The sequence below is a fragment of the Babylonia areolata genome, chromosome 32 (genome assembly GCF_041734735.1).
Source record: "Babylonia areolata isolate BAREFJ2019XMU chromosome 32, ASM4173473v1, whole genome shotgun sequence".
Lineage (NCBI taxonomy): Eukaryota > Metazoa > Mollusca > Gastropoda > Neogastropoda > Buccinidae > Babylonia > Babylonia areolata.
Window position 1 is genome coordinate 5,376,010 of NC_134907.1, and position 27,500 is coordinate 5,403,509.

At 47.2% G+C, this 27,500-nt stretch overlaps 1 protein-coding gene across 2 annotated transcripts in view; it reads right to left on the minus strand.

Moving 5' to 3' along the window:
• Positions 1–27,500, minus strand: part of LOC143276534 (uncharacterized) — a 164,492-nt gene that overhangs the window by 21,403 nt on the left and 115,589 nt on the right. For both annotated transcript variants that reach the window (XM_076581082.1, XM_076581084.1), the window contains exons 35-42: positions 26,227–26,396; positions 22,329–22,490; positions 20,101–20,223; positions 16,081–16,209; positions 13,216–13,463; positions 8,261–8,383; positions 5,016–5,189; positions 3,528–3,683 (exon numbers count right to left, since the gene is read on the minus strand). In XM_076581082.1, coding sequence (XP_076437197.1) covers positions 3,528–3,683; positions 5,016–5,189; positions 8,261–8,383; positions 13,216–13,463; positions 16,081–16,209; positions 20,101–20,223; positions 22,329–22,490; positions 26,227–26,396 — 1,285 coding nt within the window. The remainder of the gene's footprint in view (positions 1–3,527; positions 3,684–5,015; positions 5,190–8,260; positions 8,384–13,215; positions 13,464–16,080; positions 16,210–20,100; positions 20,224–22,328; positions 22,491–26,226; positions 26,397–27,500) is intronic.

A 27,500-nucleotide genomic window follows, 5' to 3' on the forward strand; every position in this document is an offset into this window, starting at 1 on the left:
GTAGTGTTGGGTTTGGGTAGAGATAAGCCTGGGTTTGGGTAGAGGTAGGGCTGGGTTTGGGTTGAGATAGTGTTGGGTTTGGGTAGAGGTAGTGTTGGGTTTGGGTAGAGGTAGTGCTGGGTTTGGGTAGAGGTAGGGTTGGGTTTGGGTAGAGGTAGTGATGGGTTTGGGTAGAGATAGGGCTGGCTTTGGGTAGAGGTAGTGCTGGGTTTGGGTAGAGGTAGTGTTGGGTTTGGGTAGAGGTAGGGTTGGGTTTGGGTAGAGGTAGTGTTGGGTTTGGGTAGAGATAGGGCTGGGTTTGGGTAGAGGTAGTGTTGGGTTTGGGTAGAGGTAGGGCTGGGTTTGGGTAGAGGTAGTGTTGGGTTTGGGTAGAGGTAGGGTTGGGTTTGGGTAGAGGTAGTGTTGGGTTTGGGTAGAGGTAGGGCTGGGTTTGGGTAGAGGTAGTGTTGGGTTTGGGTAGAGGTAGTGTTGGGTTTGGGTAGAGATAGGGCTGGGTTTGGGTAGAGATAGGGCTGGGTTTGGGTTGAGATAGGGTTGGGTTAAGGTAGAGTAGGATAAGGTTCGGGTAGAGTTGAGTTCGGGAAGGGTTGGGTTCGGGTTGGGAATGGCTTGGTTGGGTGTAGTGGGCTGGTGTGGGCTGGATGGGAACCTGGTCGTGCGGGGTCAGGTTGGTTTGGGTTCGGGCAGGGCTGGATTAGGGCAGAGTTTGGGTTGGATTCGAGTAGGATAGTGTGGGGTTCGGTTCGGGTTATGTTCGGGAAAGGCTGCGGGGCTGGAGGTTGAGTACGGTTAGGTTGGGTTGGTTTGGGTTTGATTAGGGTAGTGTACGATAGAGGTAGGGTATGATAGAGGTAGGGAAGTGTATGATAGAGGAAGGGTATGATAGAGGTAGGGAAGTGTATGATAGAGGTATGGAAGTGTATGATAGAGGTATGACAGAGGTAGGGTAGGGTATGACAGAGGTAGGGTCGTGTATGATAGAGGTAGGGATGTGTATGATAGAGGTAGGGTAGGGTATGATAGAGGTAGGGTATGATAAAGGTAGGGAAGTGTATGATAGAGGTAGGGAATGATAGAGGTAGGGAAGTGTATGATAGAGGTAGGGAATGATAGAGGTAGGGTAGTGTATGATAGAGGTAGGGTAGTGTATGATAGAGGTAGGGTATGATAGAGGTAGGGAAGTGTATGATAGAGGTAGGGTATGATAGAGGTAGGGAAGTGTATGATAGAGGTAGAGTATGATAGAGGTAGGGTATGATAGAGGTAGGGAAGTGTATGATAGAGGTAGGGTATGATAGAGGTAGGGAAGTGTATGATAGAGGTAGGGTATGATAGAGGTAGGGAAGTGTATGATAGAGGTAGGGAAGTGTATGATAGAGGTAGGGTATGATAGAGGTAGGGTAGTGTATGATAGAGGTAGGGTATGATAGTGCTGGGGTAGGGTATGATAGAGGTAGGGTATGATAGAGGTAGGGTAGTGTATGATAGAGGTAGGGAAGTGTATGATAGAGGTAGGGTATGATAGAGGTAGGGAAGAGTGTGATAGAGGTAGGGTATGATAGAGGTAGGAAAGTGTATGATAGAGGTAGGGTACGATAGAGATAGGGTAATGTATGATAGAGGTAGGGTAGGGTATGACAGAGGTAGGGTATGATAGAGGTAGGGTGTGACAGAGATAGGGTAGTGTATGATAGAGCTAGGGTAGGGTATGATAAAGGTAGGATATGATAGAGGTAGGGTAGTGTATGATAGAGGTATGGTATGATAGAGGTAGGGTATGACAGAGGTAGGGTAGGGTGTGACAGAGGTAGGGTATGATAGAGGTAGGGTAGGGTATGATAGAGGTAAAGTATGATAGAGGTAAGGAAGTGTATGGTAGAGGTAGGGTATGATAGAGGTAGGGAAGTGTATGGTAGAGGTAGGGTATGATAGAGGTACGGTAGGGTATGATAGAGGTAGAGTATGATATAGGTTGGGTAGGGTATGATAGAGGTAGGGTATGATAAAGGTAGGGAAGTGTATGATAGAGGTAGGGTATGATAGAGGTAGGGTATGATAGAGCTAGGGTAGGGTATGATAAAGGTAGGATATGATAGAGGTAGGGTAGTGTATGATAGAGGTAGGGTATGATAGAGGTAGGGTATGACAGAGGTAGGGTAGGGTGTGACAGAGGTAGGGTATGATAGAGGTAGGGTAGGGTATGATAGAGGTAAAGTATGATAGAGGTAAGGAAGTGTATGGTAGAGGTAGGGTATGATAGAGGTAGGGAAGTGTATGGTAGAGGTAGGGTATGATAGAGGTACGGTAGGGTATGATAGAGGTAGAGTATGATATAGGTTGGGTAGGGTATGATAGAGGTAGGGTATGATAAAGGTAGGGAAGTGTATGATAGAGGTAGGGTATGATAGAGCTAGGGTAGGGTATGATAAAGGTAGGATATGATAGAGGTAGGGTAGTGTATGATAGAGGTAGGGTATGATAGAGGTAAGGCAGGGTGTGACAGAGGTACGGTATGATAGAGGTAGGGTAGGGTATGATAGAGGTAGGGTATGATAGAGGTAAGGTATGGTAGAGGTAGGGTAGGGTATGATAGAGGTAGGGTATACTAGAGGTAGGGTAGGGTATGATAGAGGTAGGGTAGGGTATGATAGAGGTAGGTATGATAGAGGTAGGGTAGGGTATGATAGAGGTAGGGTATGATAGAGGTAGGGAAGGGTATGATAGAGGTAGGGTAGGGTATGATAGAGGTAGTGTATGATAGAGGTAGGGTATGATAGAGGTAGGCAGTGTATGTTAGAGGTAGGGTAGGGTATGATAGAGGTAGGGTATGATAGAGGTAGGGTAGGGTATGATAGAGGTAGGGTAGGGTATGATAGAGGTAGTGTATGATAGAGGTAGGGTATGATAGAGGTAGGGTAGTGTATGTTAGAGGTAGGGTAGGGTATGATACAGGTAGGGTATGATAGAGGTAGGGTAGGATATGGTAGGTAGGGTATGTACTCATTAACATTCATCATGCAACATAGAATTAAAAAAAAAAAAAAAACCCATCTAAAGTGCATGCCCTCCGATGCCCCGTTGACAGGGTGACCCCAGTCTCCATTGCCATGCTTCACTTCCCCTGCACTCACTCCCTGTGTCCCTGTCGGCAGGGGGCTGGGGGTGGGGCAGGGAGGTGGTGGTGGTTTTCACTTCACTCTGTCTAGCTTTACTTCCCACAACAAGGCGGTTACTGCCGTCAGTATGGCGGGGAGAGAGGAGGGGGAGGGTCTTTGGTATCACGTGCATCATCAGTGACACGACTGATAATCACGGAAATGATTCAGCATCCTGGCTCCTCTCATGCATGACCTTGCAGCGACTTATTTATAGCTGCACGTCAACAGCTGGAGCTGGGACTGCGACAGACAAATCTGGGTGTGCATGGGTGGGGACTCACCATCATCATCTTCATGATCATTATTATTATTATTATTATCATCATACACGGTGAAGCCCCCCCCTCCCCCAATCCAATCCTCACTCACGGCAAAGGCGATGACAGCGAACAGCTTGCTGCACTCTTCCTTCACCAGATCCATGGGCGCGTCGCACGTGCTCTCAGGCTCCTCGGGGTCACAGTTCACGGGGCAAGTGTCAAGGTTCAAGGTCCACGAGGTTCCGAACAGCGGCTCCAGCGTCGTCTGTTGGCAGCAATGGCATGGTGAGTGAAAACAGGGGTGGTGGGGGGAGGGGGGGATAAAGGGTGGTGGTGGTGGCTGGAAAACATTGGAGGGGGTGAGGTACCACAGGGTAGTTTGTGCAATGCTGAACAGTACATTATAGTATGGCATAGTACAGCACAGTACACTACTGTGACACGATAGTACTGTATAGTACAGTGCTGAACAGTACATTATAGTATGGCATAGTACAGCACAGTACACTACACCATAGTACTGCATAGTACAGTGCTGCACAGTACATTATAGTAAGACATAGTACAGCACAGTACACTACACCATAGTACTGTATAGTACAGTGTAGAAGAGTACATTATAGTATGGCATAGTACAGCACAGTACATTATAGTATGGCATAGCACAGCACAGTACACTACACCATAGTACTATATAGTACAGTGCAGAACAGTACACTATAGTAAGCCATTGCACAGCACAGTACACTACACCATAGTACTGTATAGTACAGTGCAGAACAGTACATTATAGTAAGGCATAGCACAGCACAGTACACTACACCATAGTACTGTATAGTACAGTGCTGAACAGTATACTATAGTAAGGCACAGCACAGTACACTACACCATAGTACTGTATAGAACAGTGCAGAACAGTACATTATAGTAAGGCATATCACAGCACAGTACATTATAGTATGGCATAGCACAGCACAGTACATTATAGTATGGCATAGTACAGCACAGTATACTACACCATAGTACTGCATAGTACAGTACAGCACAGTACACTATAGTATGTCATAGCACAGCACAGTACACTACACCACAGTACTGCATAGTACAGTACAGAACAGTACACTATAGTAAGGCATAGCACAGCACAGTACACTACACTACAGTACTGTATATACAGTGCTGAGCAGTACACTATAGTAAGGCATAGCACAACACAGTACACTACACCATAGCACTGCATAGTACAGTACAGAACAGTACAGTATAGTAAGGCATAGCACAGCACAGTACACTACGCCATAGTACTGTATAGTACAGTGTTGAACAGTACACTATAGTAAGGCATAGCACAGCACAGTACACTACACCATAGTACTGCATAGTACAGTACAGAACAGTTCACTATGGTATTGCACACACAGACACACACCACACGCACACACACAGACACACAGACACAGACACAGGCACACACACACACACACACACACACACACACACCACACCACACCATACCACACACACCACATGCACCACTCACACACACACACACACACACACACACACACACACACACACACACACACACACCACTCACAATCTGCCCAGCAGTGTCGGGGCAGGCGGGGCCCACAGTCCAGTCATCCTGAGGAAAGCCGTTGAAGTTTCCGCACAGGCCGCACGTGCGGTGCTGGAAGGTGGTGGGGGCGTACACTGTCACCTCGTGATCCCCGTTCCACACCACCTCCAGGCCGAAGTCCGTGTACACCACCTGGCGCCAAGGGGGGTAACCAGGGAGCACATCGTGTCAGGTGAGGTGAGGATAGGTGAGGATAGGTCAGACGTATTGAAGACAAATACAGGTATTCTGTCTAACAGCCGGCAGGGGAGGGAAGGACCCTGATTATTTGTCAACACTGGGTCAGAAGGCAGACTGCCACAATGCCCTCAGATAAGGTATAGTCAAGTCAAGTAAGGTAAGATGAGGTAAGATAGCACGAGACAAATCGACTGTCACAAGCGAAACATGCTGTCTGCAAACTGCTTCACAATCATAACATGCTGTCTGCAAACTGCTTCACAATCATAACATGCTGTCTGCAAACTGCTTCACAATCATAACATGCTGTCTGCAAACTGGTTCATAACATGCTGGTTCATAACATGATGTCTGCAAACTGCTTCATAACATGCTGGTTCATAACATGCTGTCTGCAAACTGCTTCATAACATGCTGGTTCATAACATGCTGTCTGCAAACTGCTTCATAACATGCTGGTTCATAACATGCTGTCTGCAAACTGTTTCATAATCATAACATGCTGTCTGCAAACTGCTTCATAACATGCTGGTTCATAACATGTCTGCAAACTGCTTCATAACATGCTGGTTCATAACATGCTGTCAGCAAACTGCTTCATAACATGCTGGTTCATAACATGCTGTCTGCAAACTGCTTCATAACATGTTGGTTCATAACATGCTGTCTGCAAACTGCTTCATAACATGCTGGTTCATAACATGCTGTCAGCAAACTGCTTCATAACATGCTGGTTCATAACATGCTGTCTGCAAACTGCTTCATAACATGTTGGTTCATAACATGCTGTCTGCAAACTGCTTCATAACATTCTGGTTCATAACATGCTGTCTACAAACTGTTTCATAATCATAACATGCTGTCTGCAAACTGCTTCATAACATGCTGGTTCATAACATGATGTCTGCAAACTGCTTCATAACATGCTGGTTCATAACATACTGTCTGCAAACTGCTTTATAACATGCTGTCTGCAAACTGCTTCATAACATGCTGCTTCATAACATGCTGTCTGCAAACTGGTGGTTCATAACATGATGTCTGCAAACTGCTTCATAACATGCTGGTTCATAACATGATGTCTGCAAACTGGTGGTTCATAACATGATGTCTGCAAACTGCTTCATAACATGCTGGTTCATAACGTGATGTCTGCAAACTGCTTCATAACATGCTGGTTCATAACATACTGTCTGCAAACTGCTTTATAACATGCTGTCTGCAAACTGCTTCATAACATGCTGCTTCATAACATGCTGTCTGCAAACTGCTTCATAACATGTTGTCTGCAAACTGGTTCATAACATGCTGGTTCATAACATGCTGTCTGCAAACTGCTTCATAACATACTGTCTGCAAACTGGTTCATAACATGCTGGTTCATAACATGCTGTCTGCAAACTGCTTCATAACATGCTGGTTCATAACATACTGTCTGCAAACTGTTTCATAATCATAACATGATGTCTGCAAACTGCTTCATAACATGCTGTCTGCAAACTGCTTCATAACATGATGTCTGCAAACTGGTTCATAACATGATGTCTGCAAACTGCTTCATAACATGCTGGTTCATAACATGCTGTCTGCAGACTGGTTCATAACATGCTGGTTCATAACATGCTGTCTGCAAACTGCTTCATAACATGCTGGTTCATAACATGCTGGTTCATAACATGCTGTCTGCAAACTGGTTCATAACATGCTGGTTCATAACATGCTGTCTGCAAACTGCTTCATAACATGCTGTCTGCAGACTGGTTCATAACATGCTGTATGCAAACTTCTTCATAACATGATGTCTGCAAACTGCTTCATAACATGCTGTCTGCAAGCTGCTTCACAACATGCTGTATGCAAACTGCTTCATAACAGCGATGTTACAGATACACACATCCAGACACACACACACACGCACAGACATACACGCACATACAGACTAACACACACAACACATACACACAGCCAGACACAGACATACAGCCACAGCTACACAGCCAACACTGACAAATAGGTAACAAAGATACATAGCCAACACTGACAAATAGGTAACAAAGATACATAGCCAACACTGACAAATAGGTAACAAAGATACATAGCCAACACTGACAAATAGGTAACAAAGATACATAGCCAACACTGACAAATAGGTAACAAAGATACATAGCCAACACTGACAAATAGGTAACAAAGATACATAGCCAACACTGACAAATAGGTAACAAAGATACATAGCCAACACGGACACACCGACAGTTCAGTTCAGTTCCTCAACAAGGCGTCGCTGAGTTGGGACAGGTCCATACAGATGCCTGACCAGCAGCATCACTCAACACGCTCAGTGCGGCCTTCAGTGCATCCATGTTGTATTGTGTAGGTACACCTACGACAGTGGATTCATTTTCTTTCTACACAATTTCGCCAGAGGACAACACTCTCTTTGCCATGGGTTCTCTCTGTAGTGCACCAAGTGTGTGCTGCACACGGGTCCTCGGTTTATCGTCTCACCCGAACGACCAGACCCCCAGTTTGATTTTCCAGTCAAACTTGCCAGAAAGGCTGAGAGCGGGATTCAAACCCAGACCCTTTCGGACTCTCAGTACCGGCAGGTGAGCGTCTTTACCATTCTGCCACTTTCCTCCCACAGACAACACACACACACACACACACACACACACACACACACACACACACACAGGCACGCACGCACACACACACACACACACACACACACACACACACACACACACACACACACCCCCCAATACAGAAACACAGACAGAGACGCACAGAGACAATACGGACATACAGCCAACACACACACACACACACACACACACACACACACACACACACACACACCAATACAGAAACACAAACACAGACGCGCAGAGACAATACGGACATACAGCCCACACACACACACACACACACACACACACACACGGACAACGGACACACAGAGACACACAAACCAATGCACACACACACACACACACACACACACACACACACACACTGACCACGTGGTCTTTCTCGGCGGACACGGACAGGCGGACAGCGGACCTGTCGTCGTTCATCTTCAGATAGATCTTCCTGCTCTGTCCGTCCACACTGATGCTCTTCCCCTGACCCAGCACTATCGTCTGACGGCACACAAATATAAAGGTATCAACCTACACTGACACACAATGACGGCACACAAATATAAAGGTATCACCCTACACTGACACACAATGACGGCACACAAATATAAAGTTATCAACCTACACTGACACACAATGACGGCACACAAATATAAAGGTATCAACCTACACTGACACACAATGACGACACAGACATATAAAGGCATCAGCCTACACTGACACACAATGACGACACAGACATATAAAGGCATCAACCTACACTGACACACAATGACGGCACACAAATATAAAGGCATCAAAACAAAACACAAAATGAAGGCACAGACATATAAAGGCATCAACACACACTGCCACACACAATGACGGCACAGAAACATAAAGGCACCAACACACACAGCAACACATAATGACGGCACAGAAGTAAAAGGCATCACCTACACTGACACACAATGACGACACAGACATATAAAGTATCAACCTACACTGATACACAATGACGGCACACAAATATAAAGGTATCAACCTACACTGACACACAATGACGGCACACAAATATAAAGGCATCAAAACACAACACAAAATGAAGGCACAGACATATAAAGGCATCAACACACACTGCCACACACAATGACGGCACAGAAACATAAAGGCACCAACACACACAGCAACACATAATGACGGCACAGAAGTAAAAGGCATCACCTACACTGACACACAATGACGACACAGACATATAAAGGCATCAAAACACACTGACACACAATGACGACACAGACATATAAAGTATCAACCTACACTGATACACAATGACGGCACACAAATATAAAGGTATCAACCTACACTGACACACAATGACGGCACACAAATATAAAGGTATCAACCTACACTGACACACATGATGACGGCACACAAATATAAAGGCACCAACACACACTGACACACAATGACGGCACAGAAATATAAAGGCATCAACACACACACAACACAAAATGAAGGCACAGAAATATAAAGGCATCAACACACACTGACACACAATGACGGCACAGAAATATAAAGGCATCAACACACACTGACACACAATGACGGCACAGAAATATAAAGGCATCAACACACACAGCCACACAAAATGATGGCACAGAAACATAAAGGCATCAACACACACTGACACATAATGACGACACAGACATATAAAGGCATCAACCTACTCTGACACACAATGACGACACAGACATATATAGGCATCAACCTACTCTGACACACAATGACGACACAGCCATATAAAGGCATCAACCTACTCTGACACACAATGACGACACAGACATATAAAGGCATCAACCTACACTGACACACAATGACGACACAGACATATAAAGGTATCAACCTACACTGACACACAATGACGACACAGACATATAAAGGCATCAACCTACACTGACACACAATGACGACACAGACATATAAAGGCATCAACCTACACTGACACACAATGACGACACAGACATATAAAGGCATCAACCTACTCTGACACACAATGACGACACAGACATATAAAGGCATCAACCTACACTGACACACAATGACGACACAGATATATAAAGGTATCAACCTACACTGACACACAATGACGACACAGACATATAAAGGCATCAACCTACACTGACACACAATGACGACACAGACATATAAAGGTATCAACCTACTCTGACACACAATGACGACACAGACATATAAAGGCATCAACCTACAGCTACACTGACACACAATGACGACACAGACATATAAAGGCATCAACCTACACTGACACACAATGACGACACAGACATCAAAGGCATCAGCACACACAGCAACACAATGGGAGAAGGAAGAACGTCTTTTTTCCAGCTCTTCTTTTTCGGATCTTTCTCGTCCTCCTCCCCCTTCTTGTTCTTTTTGTTTGTTTGTTTTGTTGTTGTTGTGTGTTTGTTTGTTTTTTGGGGGTGGGGGTGGGGTGGGGGGTGGGGTTCTCCTTCTCCTTCTTCAGCTTCCTCTACAACAACAACTACTACCACTATTACTACTTCTACTACTACTACTGCTACTTCACAATACAACACAACATCATACAATACAATGCATCTTTATCCATTCAACTGGAAATACTTGTCCATCCACAAGCTCGTCACTCAGCCCACAGCCGAGTCCAACGTCAAGAAACATGACAAAGGTTGGACCAACACTTCTTCGTTGGCTGCAACTCACACGTTCTCTCGAATCTACGAGCTGGCGTTCATGTCCTGCGGTTGTTTTATTAATTTATTGTGTGTGTGTGTTTTTTTTTCGTTTGTTTTTTGTCGTTTAAAAAAATCAATCTGGCCACTAAAGCAGAATCATTCTGTGTCTGTGGATGTGGATGATGGCCCTGTTTCTGATTCTACAACCTGTGGACTCTGACATGGGGTACGGGGTAAATGTTCTGCATGACACTAGAATGAGTAAACGGATTTATAAACTGAACACAGCACTTCAGGACATGCAAGTGACGTTACAACGCCTATTTAAGATGAATCATTCCATGAAATGAATTCGACTCTTGTAAATACATTCTACATTTTATCAAAAGTTAGCTGAAAAATATTCTCATGTTACTGAAGAAAACATTGTCTACAAATTACGACTACACACTGGGAAGATAGAATGTGTCCTGTAATTGGCATTGTTTCAGCACACCATTTGATATTTCACTGTCCAGATCTCATGACACTACCACTGTTCCTGAACATGTTATTTCACTGCCCAGATCTCATTACGCTACCACTGTTCCTGAACATGTTATTTCACTGTCCAGATCTCATGACACTACCACTGTTCCTGAACATGTTATTTCACTGCCCACCCCATCACACAATACACCCCACACACCTTGCCGTACACGTACACCTGCACCACCACCTCCCTGACCCAGGAGTACTGTCCACCCCCCACATTACACGACACACACCCCTCAGCACCCACCTTGCCGTACACCTCCACCACCACCTCCCTGACCCAGGAGTACTGTCCACCCCCCACATTACACGACACACCCCCCTCAGCACCCACCTTGCCGTACACCTGCACCACCACCTCCCTGACCCAGGAGTACTGTCCAGACCCCACATTACACGACCCCCCCCCCCACATTACACGACACACACCCCTCAGCACCCACCTTGCCGTACACCTCCACCACCACCTCCCTGACCCAGGAGTACTGTCCACCCCCCACATTACACGACACACACACCCCCATCCCCCACATTACACGACACCCCCCCCCCCACATTACACGACACACACCCCTCAGCACCCACCTTGCCGTACACCTCCACCACCACCTCCCTGACCCAGGAGTACTGTCCACCCCCCACATTACACGACACACACACCCCCACCCCCCACATTACACGACACACACTCCTCAGCACCCACCTTGCCGTACACCTCCACCACCACCTCCCTGACCCAGGAGTACTGTCCACCCCCCACATTACACGACACACACTCCTCAGCACCCACCTTGCCGTACACCTCCACCACCACCTCCTTGACCCAGGAGTACTGTCCACCCCCCACATTACACGACACACACTCCTCAGCACCCACCTTGCCGTACACCTCCACCACCACCTCCCTGACCCAGGAGTACTGTCCACCCCCCACATTACACGACACACACCCCTCAGCACCCACCTTGCCGTACACCTGTACCACCACCTCCCTGACCCAGGAGTACTGTCCACCCCCCACATTACACGACACACACTCCTCAGCACCCACCTTGCCGTACACCTCCACCACCACCTCCCTGACCCAGGAGTACTGTCCACCCCCCACATTACACGACACACACCCCTCAGCACCCACCTTGCCGTACACCTGAACCACCACCTCCCTGACCCAGGAGTACTGTCCACCCCCCACATTACACGACACACACTCCTCAGCACCCACCTTGCCGTACACCTCCACCACCACCTCCCTGACCCAGGAGTACTGTCCACCCCCCACATTACACGACACACACTCCTCAGCACCCACCTTGCCATACACCTCCACCACCTCCCTGACCCAGGAGTACTGTCCACCCCCCCACATTACACGACACACACCCCTCAGCACCCACCTTGCCGTACACCTGCACCACCACCTCCCTGACCCAGGAGTACTGTCCACCCCCCACATTACACGACACACACCCCTCAGCACCCACCTTGCCGTACACCTCCACCACCACCTCCCTGACCCAGGAGTACTGTCCACCCCCCACATTACACGACACACACCCCTCAGCACCCACCTTGCCGTACACCTGCACCACCACCTCCCTGACCCAGGAGTACTGTCCACCCCCCACATTACACGACACACACCCCCCAGCACCCACCTTGCCGTACACCTGCACCACCACCTCCCTGACCCAGGAGTACTGTCCACCCCCCACATTACACGACACACACTCCTCAGCACCCACCTTGCCGTACACCTCCACCACCACCTCCCTGACCCAGGAGTACTGTCCACACCCCACATTACACGACACACACTCCTCAGCACCCACCTTGCCATACACCTCCACCACCTCCCTGACCCAGGAGTACTGTCCACCCCCCACATTACACGACACACACTCCTCAGCACCCACCTTGCCGTACACCTGCACCACCACCTCCCTGACCCAGGAGTACTGTCCACCCCCCACATTACACGACACACTCCTCAGCACCCACCTTGCCGTACACCTCCACCACCACCTCCCTGACCCAGGAGTACTGTCCACCCCCCACATTACACGACGCACACTCCTCAGCACCCACCTTGCCGTACACCTCCACCACCACCTCCTTGACCCAGGAGTACTGTCCAGACCCCACATAACCGTGGTCCCAGTTCCACGTGGACACGCGGAAATTAGGCAGCAGGGGGCCTTTGCCGCTGACGTCAGTGAAGTTGGAGCCGCAGTCCGTGGTGGCCATGACGTAAGCGCAGAGGCCTTGGTAGTGGCTCCACCTGCCGTCGAAACTTTCGCAATGCGGATCCCCAAAGCAGCTGCAGAGGCCGACCGCTGTGGACAGAACAGTACTCGTTTGGCCAGTTTATAGCGTCCTGATAAACACGGCGTCAAGTCACAGCGTCCTGAGAAGCAAGGTATCAAGTTATAGCGTCCTAAGAAACACAGCCTCAAGTAAAAGGTCCTGAGAAACACGGCATAGTTATAACGTCCTGAGAAACACGGCATGAAGTTATAACATCCTGAGAAACACGGCTACAAGTTATAACGCCTTGAGAAACACGGCATGAAATTATAACGTCCTGAGAAACACGGCATCAAGTTATAACGCCTTGAGAAACACGGCATAGTTATATCGCCCTGAGAAACAAAACATCGGGTTATAACGTCCTGAGAAACACGGCATAGTTATAACGTTCTGAGAAACACGGCATAGTTATAACGTCTTGAGAAACACGGCATCAAGTTATAACATCCTGAGAAACACGGCATAGTTATAACGTTCTGAGAAACACAGCATAGTTATAACGCCTTGAGAAACACAGCATAGTTATAACATCCTGAGAAACACGGCATCAAGTTATAACGTCCTGAGAAACACGGCATAATTATAACGTCTTGAGAAACATGGCATCCAGTTATAACGCCCTGATAAATACGGCATCAAGTTATAATGTCCTGAGAAACACGGCATAGTTATAACGTCCTGGGAAATACGGCATAGTTATATCGTCCTGAGAAAAACGGCATCAAGTTATAACGTCCTGAGAAACACGGCATCAAGTTATAACGTCCTGAGAAACACGGCTTCAAGTTATAACGTCCTGAGAAACACGGCATCAAGTTATAACGTCCTGGGAAACACGGCATAGTTATAACGCCCTGAGAAACACGGCTTCAAGTTATAACGTCCTGAGAAACACGGCATAGTTATAACGCCCTGATAAATACGGCATCAAGTTATAACGTCCTGGGAAATACGGCATAGTTATAACTTCCTGAGAAACAGGGCATAGTTATAACGCCCTGAGAAACACGGCTTCAAGTTATAACGTCCTGAGAAACACGGCATAGTTATAACGCCCTGAGAAACACGGCATGAAATTATAACGTCCTGAGAAACACGGCATCAAGTTATAACGTCATGAGAAATACGGCATAGTTATAACGCCTTGAGAAACACGGCATGAAATTATAACGTCCTGAGAAACACGGCATCAAGTTATAACGCCTTGAGAAACACGGCATAGTTATTACGTCCCGAGAAACACGGCTTCAAGTTATAACGTCCTGAGAAACACGGCATAGTTATAACGCCTTGAGAAACACGGCATAGTTATTACGTCCCGAGAAACACGGCTTCAAGTTATAACGTCCTGAGAAACACGGCATAGTTATAACGCCTTGAGAAACACGGCAGTAAGTTATAACATCCTGAGAAACACGGCTTCAAATTATAATGCCCTGGGAAACACGGCATAGTTATAACGCCCTGAGAAACACGGCATCAAGTTATAACATCTTGAGAAACACGGCTTCAAGCTATAACGTCCTGAGAAACGCGGCTTCAAGTTATAACGTCTTGAGAAACACGGCATAGTTATAACGTCATGAGAAACACGGCTTCAAGTTATAACGTCCTGAGAAACACGGCATAGTTATAACGCCTTGAGAAACACGGCATCAAGTTATAACGCCCTGAGAAATACGGCATAGTTATAACGCCTTGAGAAACACCGCTTCAAGTTATAACGTCCTGAGAAACACGGCTTCAAGTTAAAACGCCTTGAGAAACACAGCATAGTTATAACGCCTTGAGAAACACGGCATAGTTATAACGCCCTGAGAAACACGGCTTCAAGTTATAACGCCCCGAGAAACACGGCATCAAGTTATAACGCCTCGAGAAACACGTCTTCAAGTTATAACGCCTTGAGAAACACGGCATCAAGTTATAACGCCCTGAGAAACACGGCATCAAGTTATAACGCCTTGAGAAACACGGCTTCAAGTTATAACGTCCTGAGAAACACGGCTTCAAGTTATAACGTCCTGAGAAACACGGCATAGTTATAACGTCCTGAGAAACACGGCATCAAGTTATAACGTCCTGAGAAACACGGCATCAAGTTATAACGTCCTGAGAAACACGGCTTCAAGTTATAACGCCTTGAGAAACACGGCTTCAAGTTATAACGCCTTGAGAAACACGGCTTCAAGTTATAACGCCCCGAGAAACACGGCATCAAGTTATAACGCCTTGAGAAACACGGCTTCAAGTTATAACGCCTTGAGAAACACGGCTTCAAGTTATAACGCCTTGAGAAACACGTTCAGTTCAGTTACTCAAGGAGGCGTCACAAAAGGGGGACAAAAATATTGCTCTGTTCTTTGTTTTGAACAGCGGTGTAAAGACGCAACCCGTCTACGTCTTAGCTTTGACTCGGCCAATGGAAAGGGAATTCCCCGCCTGCATTTTGAGTCAGTTACTTTGAATAGAGAATATCATCCTTCCTCTTGGTTTGGAGGTGATGAATTTCACATCTTGTTTTCAAATGCGATTGTAGTAAAAAGACACTAAGATTCCTTTTTTTTTGGTTCGTTTGAGGTGGAAAAAGTCACTGACTCCTTTTCTTTCTCTTTTTTTTTTTTGTGGCGAAAAGACACTGACCGTGACAGCTTCCCGCGTGGCCGGTTCCCCGATAGCCCTTGTGACAGCGGCACCGGTAACTGCCGTCCGTGTTGATGCAGCGGGCCTTGACGTCACAGTCGTCCATCTCCTCCTCGCACTCGTTCACATCTGTTCCCCGACAGTCAGATCAAATCAAATCAAACCAAACTCCTCGTTCGTCAAATGGGTACCCCCAGCACCAAATCAAATCAAGTCAAATCAAACCATCAGATCAAATCAAGTCAAATCAAATCAAACCAAACCAAACCAACTAGAACAGAAGTCCTACAATGCCTAACCGAGCCTTACGCTGCTGGTCAGGCATCTGCTTGGCAGATGTGGTGTAGCGTATATGGATTTGTCCGAACGCAGTGACGCCTCCTTGAGCTACTGAAACTGAAAACTGAAACTAACCGAGTCTGCCACAGCACATCCTATGAGTGGTCACATGACCTGGTTTTGCTACAGCTCGCAATGACACAGGTGAAATTACCGACCTGTCACATGACCTGGTTTTGCTACAGCTCGCAATGACACAGGTGAAATTACCGACCTGTCACATGACCTGGTTTTGCTACAGCTCGCAATGACACAGGTGAAGTTACCGACCTGTCACATGACCTGGTTTTGCTACAGACACATGTGAAGTTATCCACCTGTGTGCCCGTGTGTGTGTGTGTGTGTGTGTGTGTGTGTGTGTGTGTGTGTGTGTTGTATTGCATTGTATTGTACTATTCTTTTGTCACAACATATTTCTCCGCGTGAAAGTGGGTCTGCTCTCCCCAGGGAGAACGCATCGCTCCACTGAGAGCGCTACCCATTTTTTTGGATCTTTTTTTTTCTCTGTGTGATTTTATTTGTTTTCCTGTCGAAGTGGGTTTTTCAACAGAATATTGCCAGGGACAACCCTTTTGTTGCCGTGGGTTCTTTTACGTGCGCTAAGTGCATACTGCAAACGTGGCCTCGGTCTATCGTCTCATCCGAATGTGTGTGTGTGTGTGTGTGTGTGTGTGTGTGTGTGTGTGTGTGTGTGTGTGTGTGTGTGTGTGTGTGTGTGTGTGTGTGTGTGTGTGTGTGTGTGTGTGTGTGTGTTTGTGATATGCTACTTATTATCCGAATGTGTGTGTGTGTGTGTGTGTTTGTGATATGCTACTTATTATCTCTTTGCATCATACACCATACCACACTACTGTTTTTGGTGTTACTTTTTGTAGTTATTGTAAAGCGCCTTGAGTGTTGGAAGGCACTATGGATTCAATTATCATTATTATTGTTGTTGTTGTTGTTGAAATGCATTTCCGGTTACACAGAAATTACCATATTCAATCATCTCTTTCCTGTGTTCTGTCACAGACAGGGATTTCTATGGCTTGAACTTTTCTTTCTTGCCACGTCAGACAGACAGAAAATACAATTCCTTGAAATGTCGTTCTCCTAAGCGGTCAGACAGAAGTTACAACCCATTGAAATGTCTGTCCTGTGTCTTGCAATCACAAAGCTGCCCCTTCCTGTCTCTGTGGCTGCCTTCACATCTACACTCCATCTCGCTCTCTACGATCGGATTCGGATCCACTCTGTTTACGTATACCCAGATTCAAACACTCCACTGTCGGCCGCCGTTCTTTCTATGTCTCTGGAGCTTGTAATTGGAATGAACGTCCTCTTTCGCTTCGTCAGGTCTCCACACTCAGCTCTTTCAAGTCTGGATTTAAAACCTACCTCTTCACAAGATAGCCTGCCTTCCCTGCCCCCTTCTTTGTTTTTCAGTGTTTTCAGTGTAGAGTTATGCATGCGTGTGAATGACTGGTGTGAACGCGCTTTGATTTGTCTCTGCACAAGATTCAGCGCATACAAATAATAATAATAATAATAATATATATATATATATTATTATTATTATTATTATTAATTGTTATTATTATTATTATTGTAAGGGTCAGACAGAAATGTCTGTCTTGTTTCCTATCACACTCAGAGCAAACAGGTTCCCCAGAAAAGAAAAGGAAAGGGAATGTTTTGTTTTTCGGTCATCGTTGTCAAAGATTAGAACTGATGTGGTAGGAAATTCTCTGTCTCTCTCTGTATCTCTGTCTCTGTCCCCGTCTGTTTGTATTCTTTCTTCTGTATATGTGTATGTATCTGTCCCTGTCTGTCTGTCTCTCTCTCTATATATATATATATATGTGTGTGTGTGTGTGTGTGTGTGTGTGTGTGTGTGTGTGTGTGTGTGTGTGTCCTACCCCTGTATCTATGTCTGTCTCTATTTCTTTGTCCCTCTCCCTCTGTGTCTCTGTATACATGCTGTCTTTCTCTATCACTGTCTCCATGTCTCTCACTCTCTCTTTCTCTTTTTCACTGATAATTATTGCTGACAAACCCCACTCTCCACAAAGCTTCATCAATACATAACACTGAAAGACAAAATGTTTAAAAACAACAACAACAAACACAAAAACTGACAGACAGCGCGTTAAAAGAAACAGACAGCAACAAACAATGAAAGACAACATATGAAAATAACAGTAACAACAAACAATCAAAACAGCCCAACCAACTCACTGAATTAAGCAAACTGAAAAAAAAGAATCTGCTTTACATTACAGAATCGCACTTATGCTGAAGAGAACAACAACGACAACAATGACAACAACAAAAACAACAATCAACTCAAATGCATTACAACACACAATTACACTTGACACTGAAAGAGAAATACAGCAACAACATCAAAACCATGCATCACTTCACAGAATTTCACATGCTTGGTTAGACAAGCCCTAACTCACCGAGGGTTTGAGACCCGTCGGCTACCCTCACCTAGTTTAGCCAACCTGTCAAAGCCGTTGCCCGGGGGTTGGGCGCTGCCGCATGCTAGCAGCTTCTAGGACCCATAGGTGAGAGCTGGGTGCCGGTGGGGACCGACAGAGGACGAACCACTCCCAGAAGAGCGTGACAAGCCCCCCCCCCCATCCCCCTCTAGAGGAACTACCCCTCCCGTGCACCCCCTAACCCCCTAACCCACTTCTCCAGCCGGCCAGGTACCAGTCACACCTGAGTGCAGTGAGGAAAATCGGAGTAAAATACCTTTCCCAAGGACACAACACCATGCCGAAACTGGGACTCGAACACTGATCACTGGTGAACACTGGATCACAGTCCTACACTGCCTGATCGGTCTGCCACAGCATTGCCCACACGGGTCACATCCCTGGTTTTGATACAGCACGCAGGTGAAGTTACCGACCTGTTATATGCCTACAGACACAAGTGAAGTTATCCATCTGTTATATGCCCTTGGTTTGCTACAGACACAAGTGAAGTTATCCATCTGTTATATGCCCTTGTTTTGCTGCAGACACAAGTGAAGTTATCCATCTGTTATATGCCCTTGGTTTGCTACAGACACAAGTGAAGTTATCCATCTGTTATATGCCCTTGGTTTGCTACAGACACAAGTGAAGTTATCCATCTGTTATATGCCCTTGGTTTGCTACAGACGCAGGTGAAGTTATCGACCTGTTACATGCCCTTGTTTTGCTACAGACACAAGTGAAGTTATCCATCTGTTATATGCCCTTGGTTTGCTACAGACACAAGTGAAGTTATCCATCTGTTATATGCCCTTGATTTGCTACAGACGCAGGTGAAGTTATCGACCTGTTACATGCCCTTGATTTGCTACAGACACAAGTGAAGTTATCCATCTGTTATATGCCCTTGGTTTGCTACAGACGCAGGTGAAGTTATCGACCTGTTACATGTCCTTGTTTTGCTACAGACACAAGTGAAGTTATCCATCTGTTATATGCCCTTGGTTTGCTACAGACGCAGGTGAAGTTATCGACCTGTTACATGCCCTTGTTTTGCTACAGACACAAGTGAAGTTATCCATCTGTTATATGCCCTTGGTTTGCTACAGACACAAGTGAAGTTATCCATCTGTTATATGCCCTTGGTTTGCTACAGACACAAGTGAAGTTATCGACCTGTTACATGCCCTGGTTTTGCTACAGCACGTACCGACACAGGTGAAGTCATCCACCTGTCTGTAGCCCGGTTTGCACACACAACGGTAGGAGCCTAGTGTGTTCTCACAGTCCGAGTTGTAGCGACACTGGTTGGACAGGGTGCACTCGTTGTCATCTGGGAAACAACCATGCCATACGTGTTTATTGTTAGTAGTAGTAGTGGTATAATTATCATTATTACTATCATCATTATATATACTTATATAGTTCCTATCCTCGACCAGAGACCAAGCTCCAAGCACTTAACAAACAGTGTTATTTGTACAACAGGGTGCCCACCCGGGTAGAGCCGATTCACAGCAGCTACATTTAGGCGCTCATCATTCGTTTCCTGTGTCGTTCGGTCTGCCTTCAGTCACGTGCATTGTACGCACATGTATAGCAAAGTGGATTTTTCTTCAGAATTTTGCCATGGATAGAAAATTGTTGCCATGAGTTCTATTACGCTAAGTCCGAAAGACTGGTGTCCAGACCACCACTCAAGGTTTCGTGCAGGGGGCGAAAAAAGTGTCGAGGATAGGATTTGATTCCACGCCTTGGATTTGTCGCATCATCGGTGAGTGTGGCTGTGTATGGAGGATTCGGAATGAGAGGTTTGGGAGTAACACCACTGAAACGGTGCAGATGATGGTACAGCGAAAAAACAAAGCATCACCCCCACTACCCCCTCCTCACACACACCACGCCTCACACACATACCTCACCCATCCCCTCAACACATTCACCACACATACCCCTCACTCACACCCCAACACACACCCCTCACTCACACCCCAACACACACCCTCACCCACACCCAACACATCCCACACCCTCATCCACACCCCTCACCCACACCCCTCATCCACACCCGTCATCCACACCCCTCATCCACACCCCTCACCCACACCCCTCACCCACACCCCAACACACACCCCTCACCCACACCCCTCACCCACACCCCAACACACACCCCTCATCCACACCCCAACACACACCCCTCACCCACACCCCTCACCCACACCCCAACACACACCCCTCACCCACACCCCAACACACACCCCTCATCCACACCCCTCACCCACACCCCTCACCCACACCCCAACACACACCCCTCACACACCCCCCAACACACACCCCTCATCCACACCCCAACACACACCCCTCACCCACACCCTTCACCCACACCCCAACACACACCCCTCATCCACACCCCAACACACACCCCTCACCCACACCCCAACACACACCCCTCATCCACACCCCAACACACATCCCTCACCCACACCCCTCATCCACACCCCTCACCCACACCCCTCATCCACACCCGTCATCCACACCCCTCATCCACACCCCTCACCCACACCCCTCCTCCACACCCCTCACCCACACCCCAACACACACCCCTCATCCACACCCCAACACACACCCCTCACCCACACCCCTCACCCACACCCCAACACACACCCCTCATCCACAACCCTCACCCACACCCCTCACCCACACCCCAACACACACCCCTCACACACCCCCCAACACACACCCCTCATCCACACCCCAACACACACCCCTCACCCACACCCTTCACCCACACCCCAACACACACCCCTCATCCACACCCCAACACACACCCCTCATCCACACCCCAACACACACCCCTCACCCACACCCCTCACCCACACCCCAACACACACCCCAACACACACCCCTCACCCACACCCCTCATCCACACCCCAACACACACCCCTCATCCACACCCCTCACCCACACCCCAACACACACCCCTCACATACACCCCAACACACACCCCTCATCCACACCCCAACACACACCCCTCACCCACACCCCTCACCCACACCCCAACACACACCCCTCACCCACACCCCAACACATACCCCTCACCCACACCCCTCACCCACACCCCAACACACACCCCTCACCCACACCCCTCACCCACACCCCTCACCCACACCCCAACACACACCCCTCACCCACACCCCTCACCCACACCCCAACACACACCCCTCACCCACACCCCCAACACACACCCCTCACCCACACCCTAACACACACCCCTCACCCACACCCAAACACACACACACGCCACACCCACAACCACATCCCCACCCACATCCCTCATACCCATACTAATACACCCACACACCCACACCACTCCTCACCCCCATCCTACACCCCTCCTCTCCCCCCACACCCCTAACCAACACCCCCACCCCTACTGACCGATGCACTGTCTGCCGTTGGCCATGGGTCTGTCAGTGTTGGAGGTGGTGGCGACCTTGCCGGTCCAGCCTCGCGGACACTGACACGTGTAGCCCTGATCTCTCTCTCTGCACTCGGCGCTCTCCGCGCAGTCATGGAAACCCGTCTCACATTCATCGAACTCTGCCATACAACAAACAACCTCAACATTAAACCCGTCTCACATTCATCGAACTCTGCCATACAACAAACAACCTCAACATTAAACCCGTCTCACATTCATCCAACTCTGCCATACAGCAAACAACCTCAACATTAAACCCGTCTCACATTCATCCAACTCTGCCATACAGGAAAAACCTCTACCACATGACAGGGCGCCACCTCAGAATCATGGTTTGGGTGTGCGTGCTGGCTGTCTGGGCTTCAGTTCGTGTCTGACTCGTCTTGGCGACGGTCGCTTACTTCTCAGCTCGCGTCATTCGTTTGATGCGAGTTTTCGTTCGCGGAACTGTTTTAAGTTTTAAATCCCTTAATGGGATACCTAATGTGTGATACAATATAAAGTATATCGCAGTTCATTATCTGTGTCCATGGACGTGTGTCTATTACCTGTATTGTTTCCTGGATACCATGGACATGTATTCCTGTGTTTACAAGAGACATTCTATGATAGCTCTGCCATTACTGATAACAAGATTGACGCCATGGTTAAGAGCTTTTGCACATGTCAACCCCTACATAGTGGGTTTGTGCATCATAGATTTTAAACACAGACATTGCTTGATAACTGTGGCGTTGCACCATACCAGACTGGTATAATGTGTGTAGGCTGGATCCCGCTCGGCGAGGATGGTTTCGAGCCTTTGCGTCAACCTCTAGCAAGGATGCTTGTGCAGCATGGACAACGCTGAGCACTTCAGTGGGACACACATCGAACAGGCCATGAAGGAGCCGCTCCCACATATGGAGAGTGTACAACTCACTGCCAGTGCAGGATACAGCAGACATGCCAAGAGGTGTACACCTGGCATTCTGTGCACTCTGTTGTCCAGACACACCCATCTGAGGTGTACACCTGGCAGTTTGTACGCTATTGTCCAGACACACCCATCTGAGGTGTACACCTGGCAGTCTGTACACTCTGTTGTCCAGACACACCCATCTGAGGTGTACACCTGGCAGTCTGTACACTCTGTTGTCCAGACACACCCATTTGAGGTTTACACCTGGCAGTCTGTACACTCTGTTGTCCAGACACACCCATTTGAGGTTTACACCTGGCAGTCTGTACACTCTATTGTCCAGACACACCCATCTGAGGTGTACACCTGGCAGTCTGTACTCTATTGTCCAGACACACCCATCTGAGGTGTACACCTGGCAGTCTGTACACTCTATTGTCCAGACACACCCATCTGAGGTGTACACCTGGCAGTCTGTACACAACAGAACATACTTGCCTCATATATTTAGAAGCACCCACCACATTACATGTAGAATTACACAGGAAACGACCAAATCATTACAGGAAGAATTATATAGGAGACACCCACCAGACTACAAATAGAATTATATAGAAAACAGCAACCACACTACATATATAATTATATAGAAAACAGCAACCACACTACATATATAATTATATAGGAAACACCAACGACACTACACACATAATTATATAGTTACATATACAATTATGATTATATATAAACACCTACAACAGTACAGGTAGAATCATATAAGATACACCCGCCACATTCTCGTAGACAGTACTGAATGAGTCACTGAACAAACGAAAAGATGAAATTAACGAAAGAAGAAATAAATGAAAGAACAAACGAATAAAGAAACGAGCATGTAAATGAATGCATGAATGAATGATTGGATGGATGGATCAAAGTTTGGATGGATAAATGAAGAATGCATCAACGAATGACCGGGCGGACAGACGACCGGATGGAAATGAAAGATAAGATAATGAATACAGATAAAGCGAACGAAGGAATGAATAAAAGAAGTAAAATGGAAGGGAAGAAAGAAGGAAAGAAGGAAAGGATGGATTCATGAATGCAGGTAGGAAGGATGAATGAAAGGAAGACGGGAAAGGAGGTATTGTCGCCGTGAAATGGAAACTTTAGCCTCATGCTCAGTCGACCCCCAACCACTTGCCGCAATGGTCATGTTTGTCCAGTGTATGACACGTCGTTACATGGGTCTGATCTGTCATGTTTGTCCAGTGTATGACACGTCGTTACATAGGTCTGATCTGTCATGTTTGTCCAGTGTATGACACGTCGTTACATGGGTCTGATCCTCCATGTTTGTCCAGTGTATGACACGTCGTTACATAGGTCTGATCCGTCATGTCTGTCTAATGTATGACACGTCGTTACACAGGTCTGATCCGTCATGTTTCTACAGTGTATGACACGTCGTTACATAGGTCTGATCCGTCGTGTCTGTCTAATGTATGACACGTCGTTACACAGGTCTGATCCGTCATGTTTCTACAGTGTATGACACGTCGTTACATAGGTCTGATCCGTCGTGTCTGTCTAATGTATGACACGTCGTTACACAGGTCTGATCCGTCATGTTTCTACAGTGTATGACACGTCGTTACACAGGTCTGATCCGTCATGTTTGTACAGTGTATGACACGTCGTTACATAGGTCTGATCCGTCATGTTTGTCCAATGTATGACACGTCGTTACATAGGTCTGATCCTCCATGTTTGTACAGTGTATGACACGTCGTTACATAGGTCTGATCCGTCATGTTTGTACAGTGTATGACACGTCGTTACACAGGTCTGATCCGTCATGTTTGTCCAATGTATGACACGTCGTTACATAGGTCGGATCCTCCATGTTTGTCCAGTGTATGACACGTCGTTACATAGGTCTGATCCTCCATGTTTGTCCAGTGTATGACAGGTTGTTACATAGGTCTGATCCTCCATGTTTGTCCAATGTGTGACACGTCGTTACATAGGTCTGATCCTCCATGTTTGTCCAATGTGTGACACGTCGTTACATAGGTCTGATCCTCCATGTTTGTCCAATGTGTGACACGTCGTTATATAGGTCTGATCCTCCATGTTTGTCCAGTGTATGACAGGTTGTTACATAGGTCTGATCCTCCATGTTTGTCCAGTGTATGACACGTCGTTACATAGGTCTGATCCTCCATGTTTGTCCAGTGTATGACAGGTTGTTACATAGGTCTGATCCTCCATGTTTGTCCAGTGTATGACAGGTTGTTACATAGGTCTGATCCTCCATGTTTGTCCAGTGTATGACACGTCGTTACATAGCTCTGATCCTCCATGTTTGTCCAGTGTATGACACGTCGTTACATGGGTCTGATCTGTCATGTTTGTCCAGTGTATGACACGTCGTTACATGGGTCTGATCTGTCATGTTTGTCCAGTGTATGACACGTCGTTACATAGGTCTGATCCTCCATGTTTGTCCAGTGTATGACAGGTTGTTACATAGGTCTGATCCTCCATGTTTGTCCAGTGTATGACACGTCGTTACACAGGTCTGATCCGTCATGTCTGTCTAATGTATGACACGTCGTTACATAGGTCTGATCCTCCATGTTTGTCCAATGTGTGACACGTCGTTACATAGGTCTGATCCTCCATGTTTGTCCAGTGTATGACAGGTTGTTACATTGGTCTGATCCTCCATGTTTGTCCAATGTGTGACACGTCGTTACACAGGTCTGATCCTCCATTTTTGTCCAGTGTATGACCGGTTGTTACATAGGTCTGATCCTCCATGTTTATCCAATGTGTGACTTAGGTCTGATTCATCATATTCATCCAGTGGATGAAAATGAATTTACATGGCGTTAAAACCTGTGCGGAAACAAAACAGTGGTTTGAGACCCCAACAGAGCACTGACCGATCGGCTTCGGGGCGCAGAAGACGTGTCCTACGGTCAGGTTGAGCTGACCACGGGAAGGGTGAAGCACGTCTTTCGTCAGCAAGGTCCACAGAGGTCCACCTTTCGTGACGTCAAGGATGGCAGCGTCACTCCGTTTGACGTCATCGCCGATGTCACAGTTACAGTTTCTGCAAGCAGTGGGATTAAAAGGGTTAAGTGAAAAGTACCATCGCCTTTCACGGAAAGCTGGGCAGTGAATACACATCCATTGTGTCAAGGGCTTGGCATGGGAATCTGGGCTAAATCCTCTCATTCCGCCGTTTTTTGTTTTAACGTTCCCAAATTAAAGTCAGGTACCCATTCACAGCTGGGTGAAGTGAGGAAAATCAGAGAAAAGTGCCTTTCCCACGGACACACCATTCTGAAACATGGCCTCGATCCCTGACCACTGGTGAACACTGGATCAGAAGTCCAACGGCTGACACACTCTGCCAGGATGTCATGGTCTGTTCCTTCATGCCTGACAAGTTCCTTGTCTGTCTGTCTGTCTGTCTGTCTGTCTCTATTTCTCTCTTTCCTTACTATTCACGTGGAGCAGTGGCACAGCGGTGGCACGCCCGACCAGACAGCCAGTGTCAACGGATTATTTCAAGTTCCATACACGGACTGGGATTTTTCCCTTCCACTGGACCCTGAGTGGTGGTCTGGGTGCTAGTCATTCGGAATGGTCGATAAAGCGAAGTCTCTTGTGCAGCAAGCACTTATCGCATGTAAAAGAACCCACGGCAACAAAAGGCTTGTCAATATCAAAACTCTGAAGAAAAATCAACTTTGGTAGGAAAGAAAAAAAACAAACTTGTAGACAGAAACCAACATGTATGGGTGGCGCTGCACTCTGGCGACGCGCTCCTCCCGGGAAGAGCAGCCCAAAGTTGACACAGAGAAATATGTTGTGACAAAAAAAGACATGCAACACAACACACACCCACACACACATACCCCCACCCACACAGCCCCACCCACACACCCCCACCCACCAACACATTCCCTGCACCCCGCCCCTCACACATGCAACACATACCCCCACCCACCCCGATACACATACCTCACCCACACACATACCCTCCCCCATACCTCATCCCTCCCCCCACACCACACCTCTCCCTCCACATCTTCCCCCTCCCCCACATACTTTGCCCCCCTCACTCCACCCATCCCCCACACCCCTCACTTCTCCACACACATATCCTCCCCCCGACACCCCAACCACCAAACACATATCCTAACCTCAC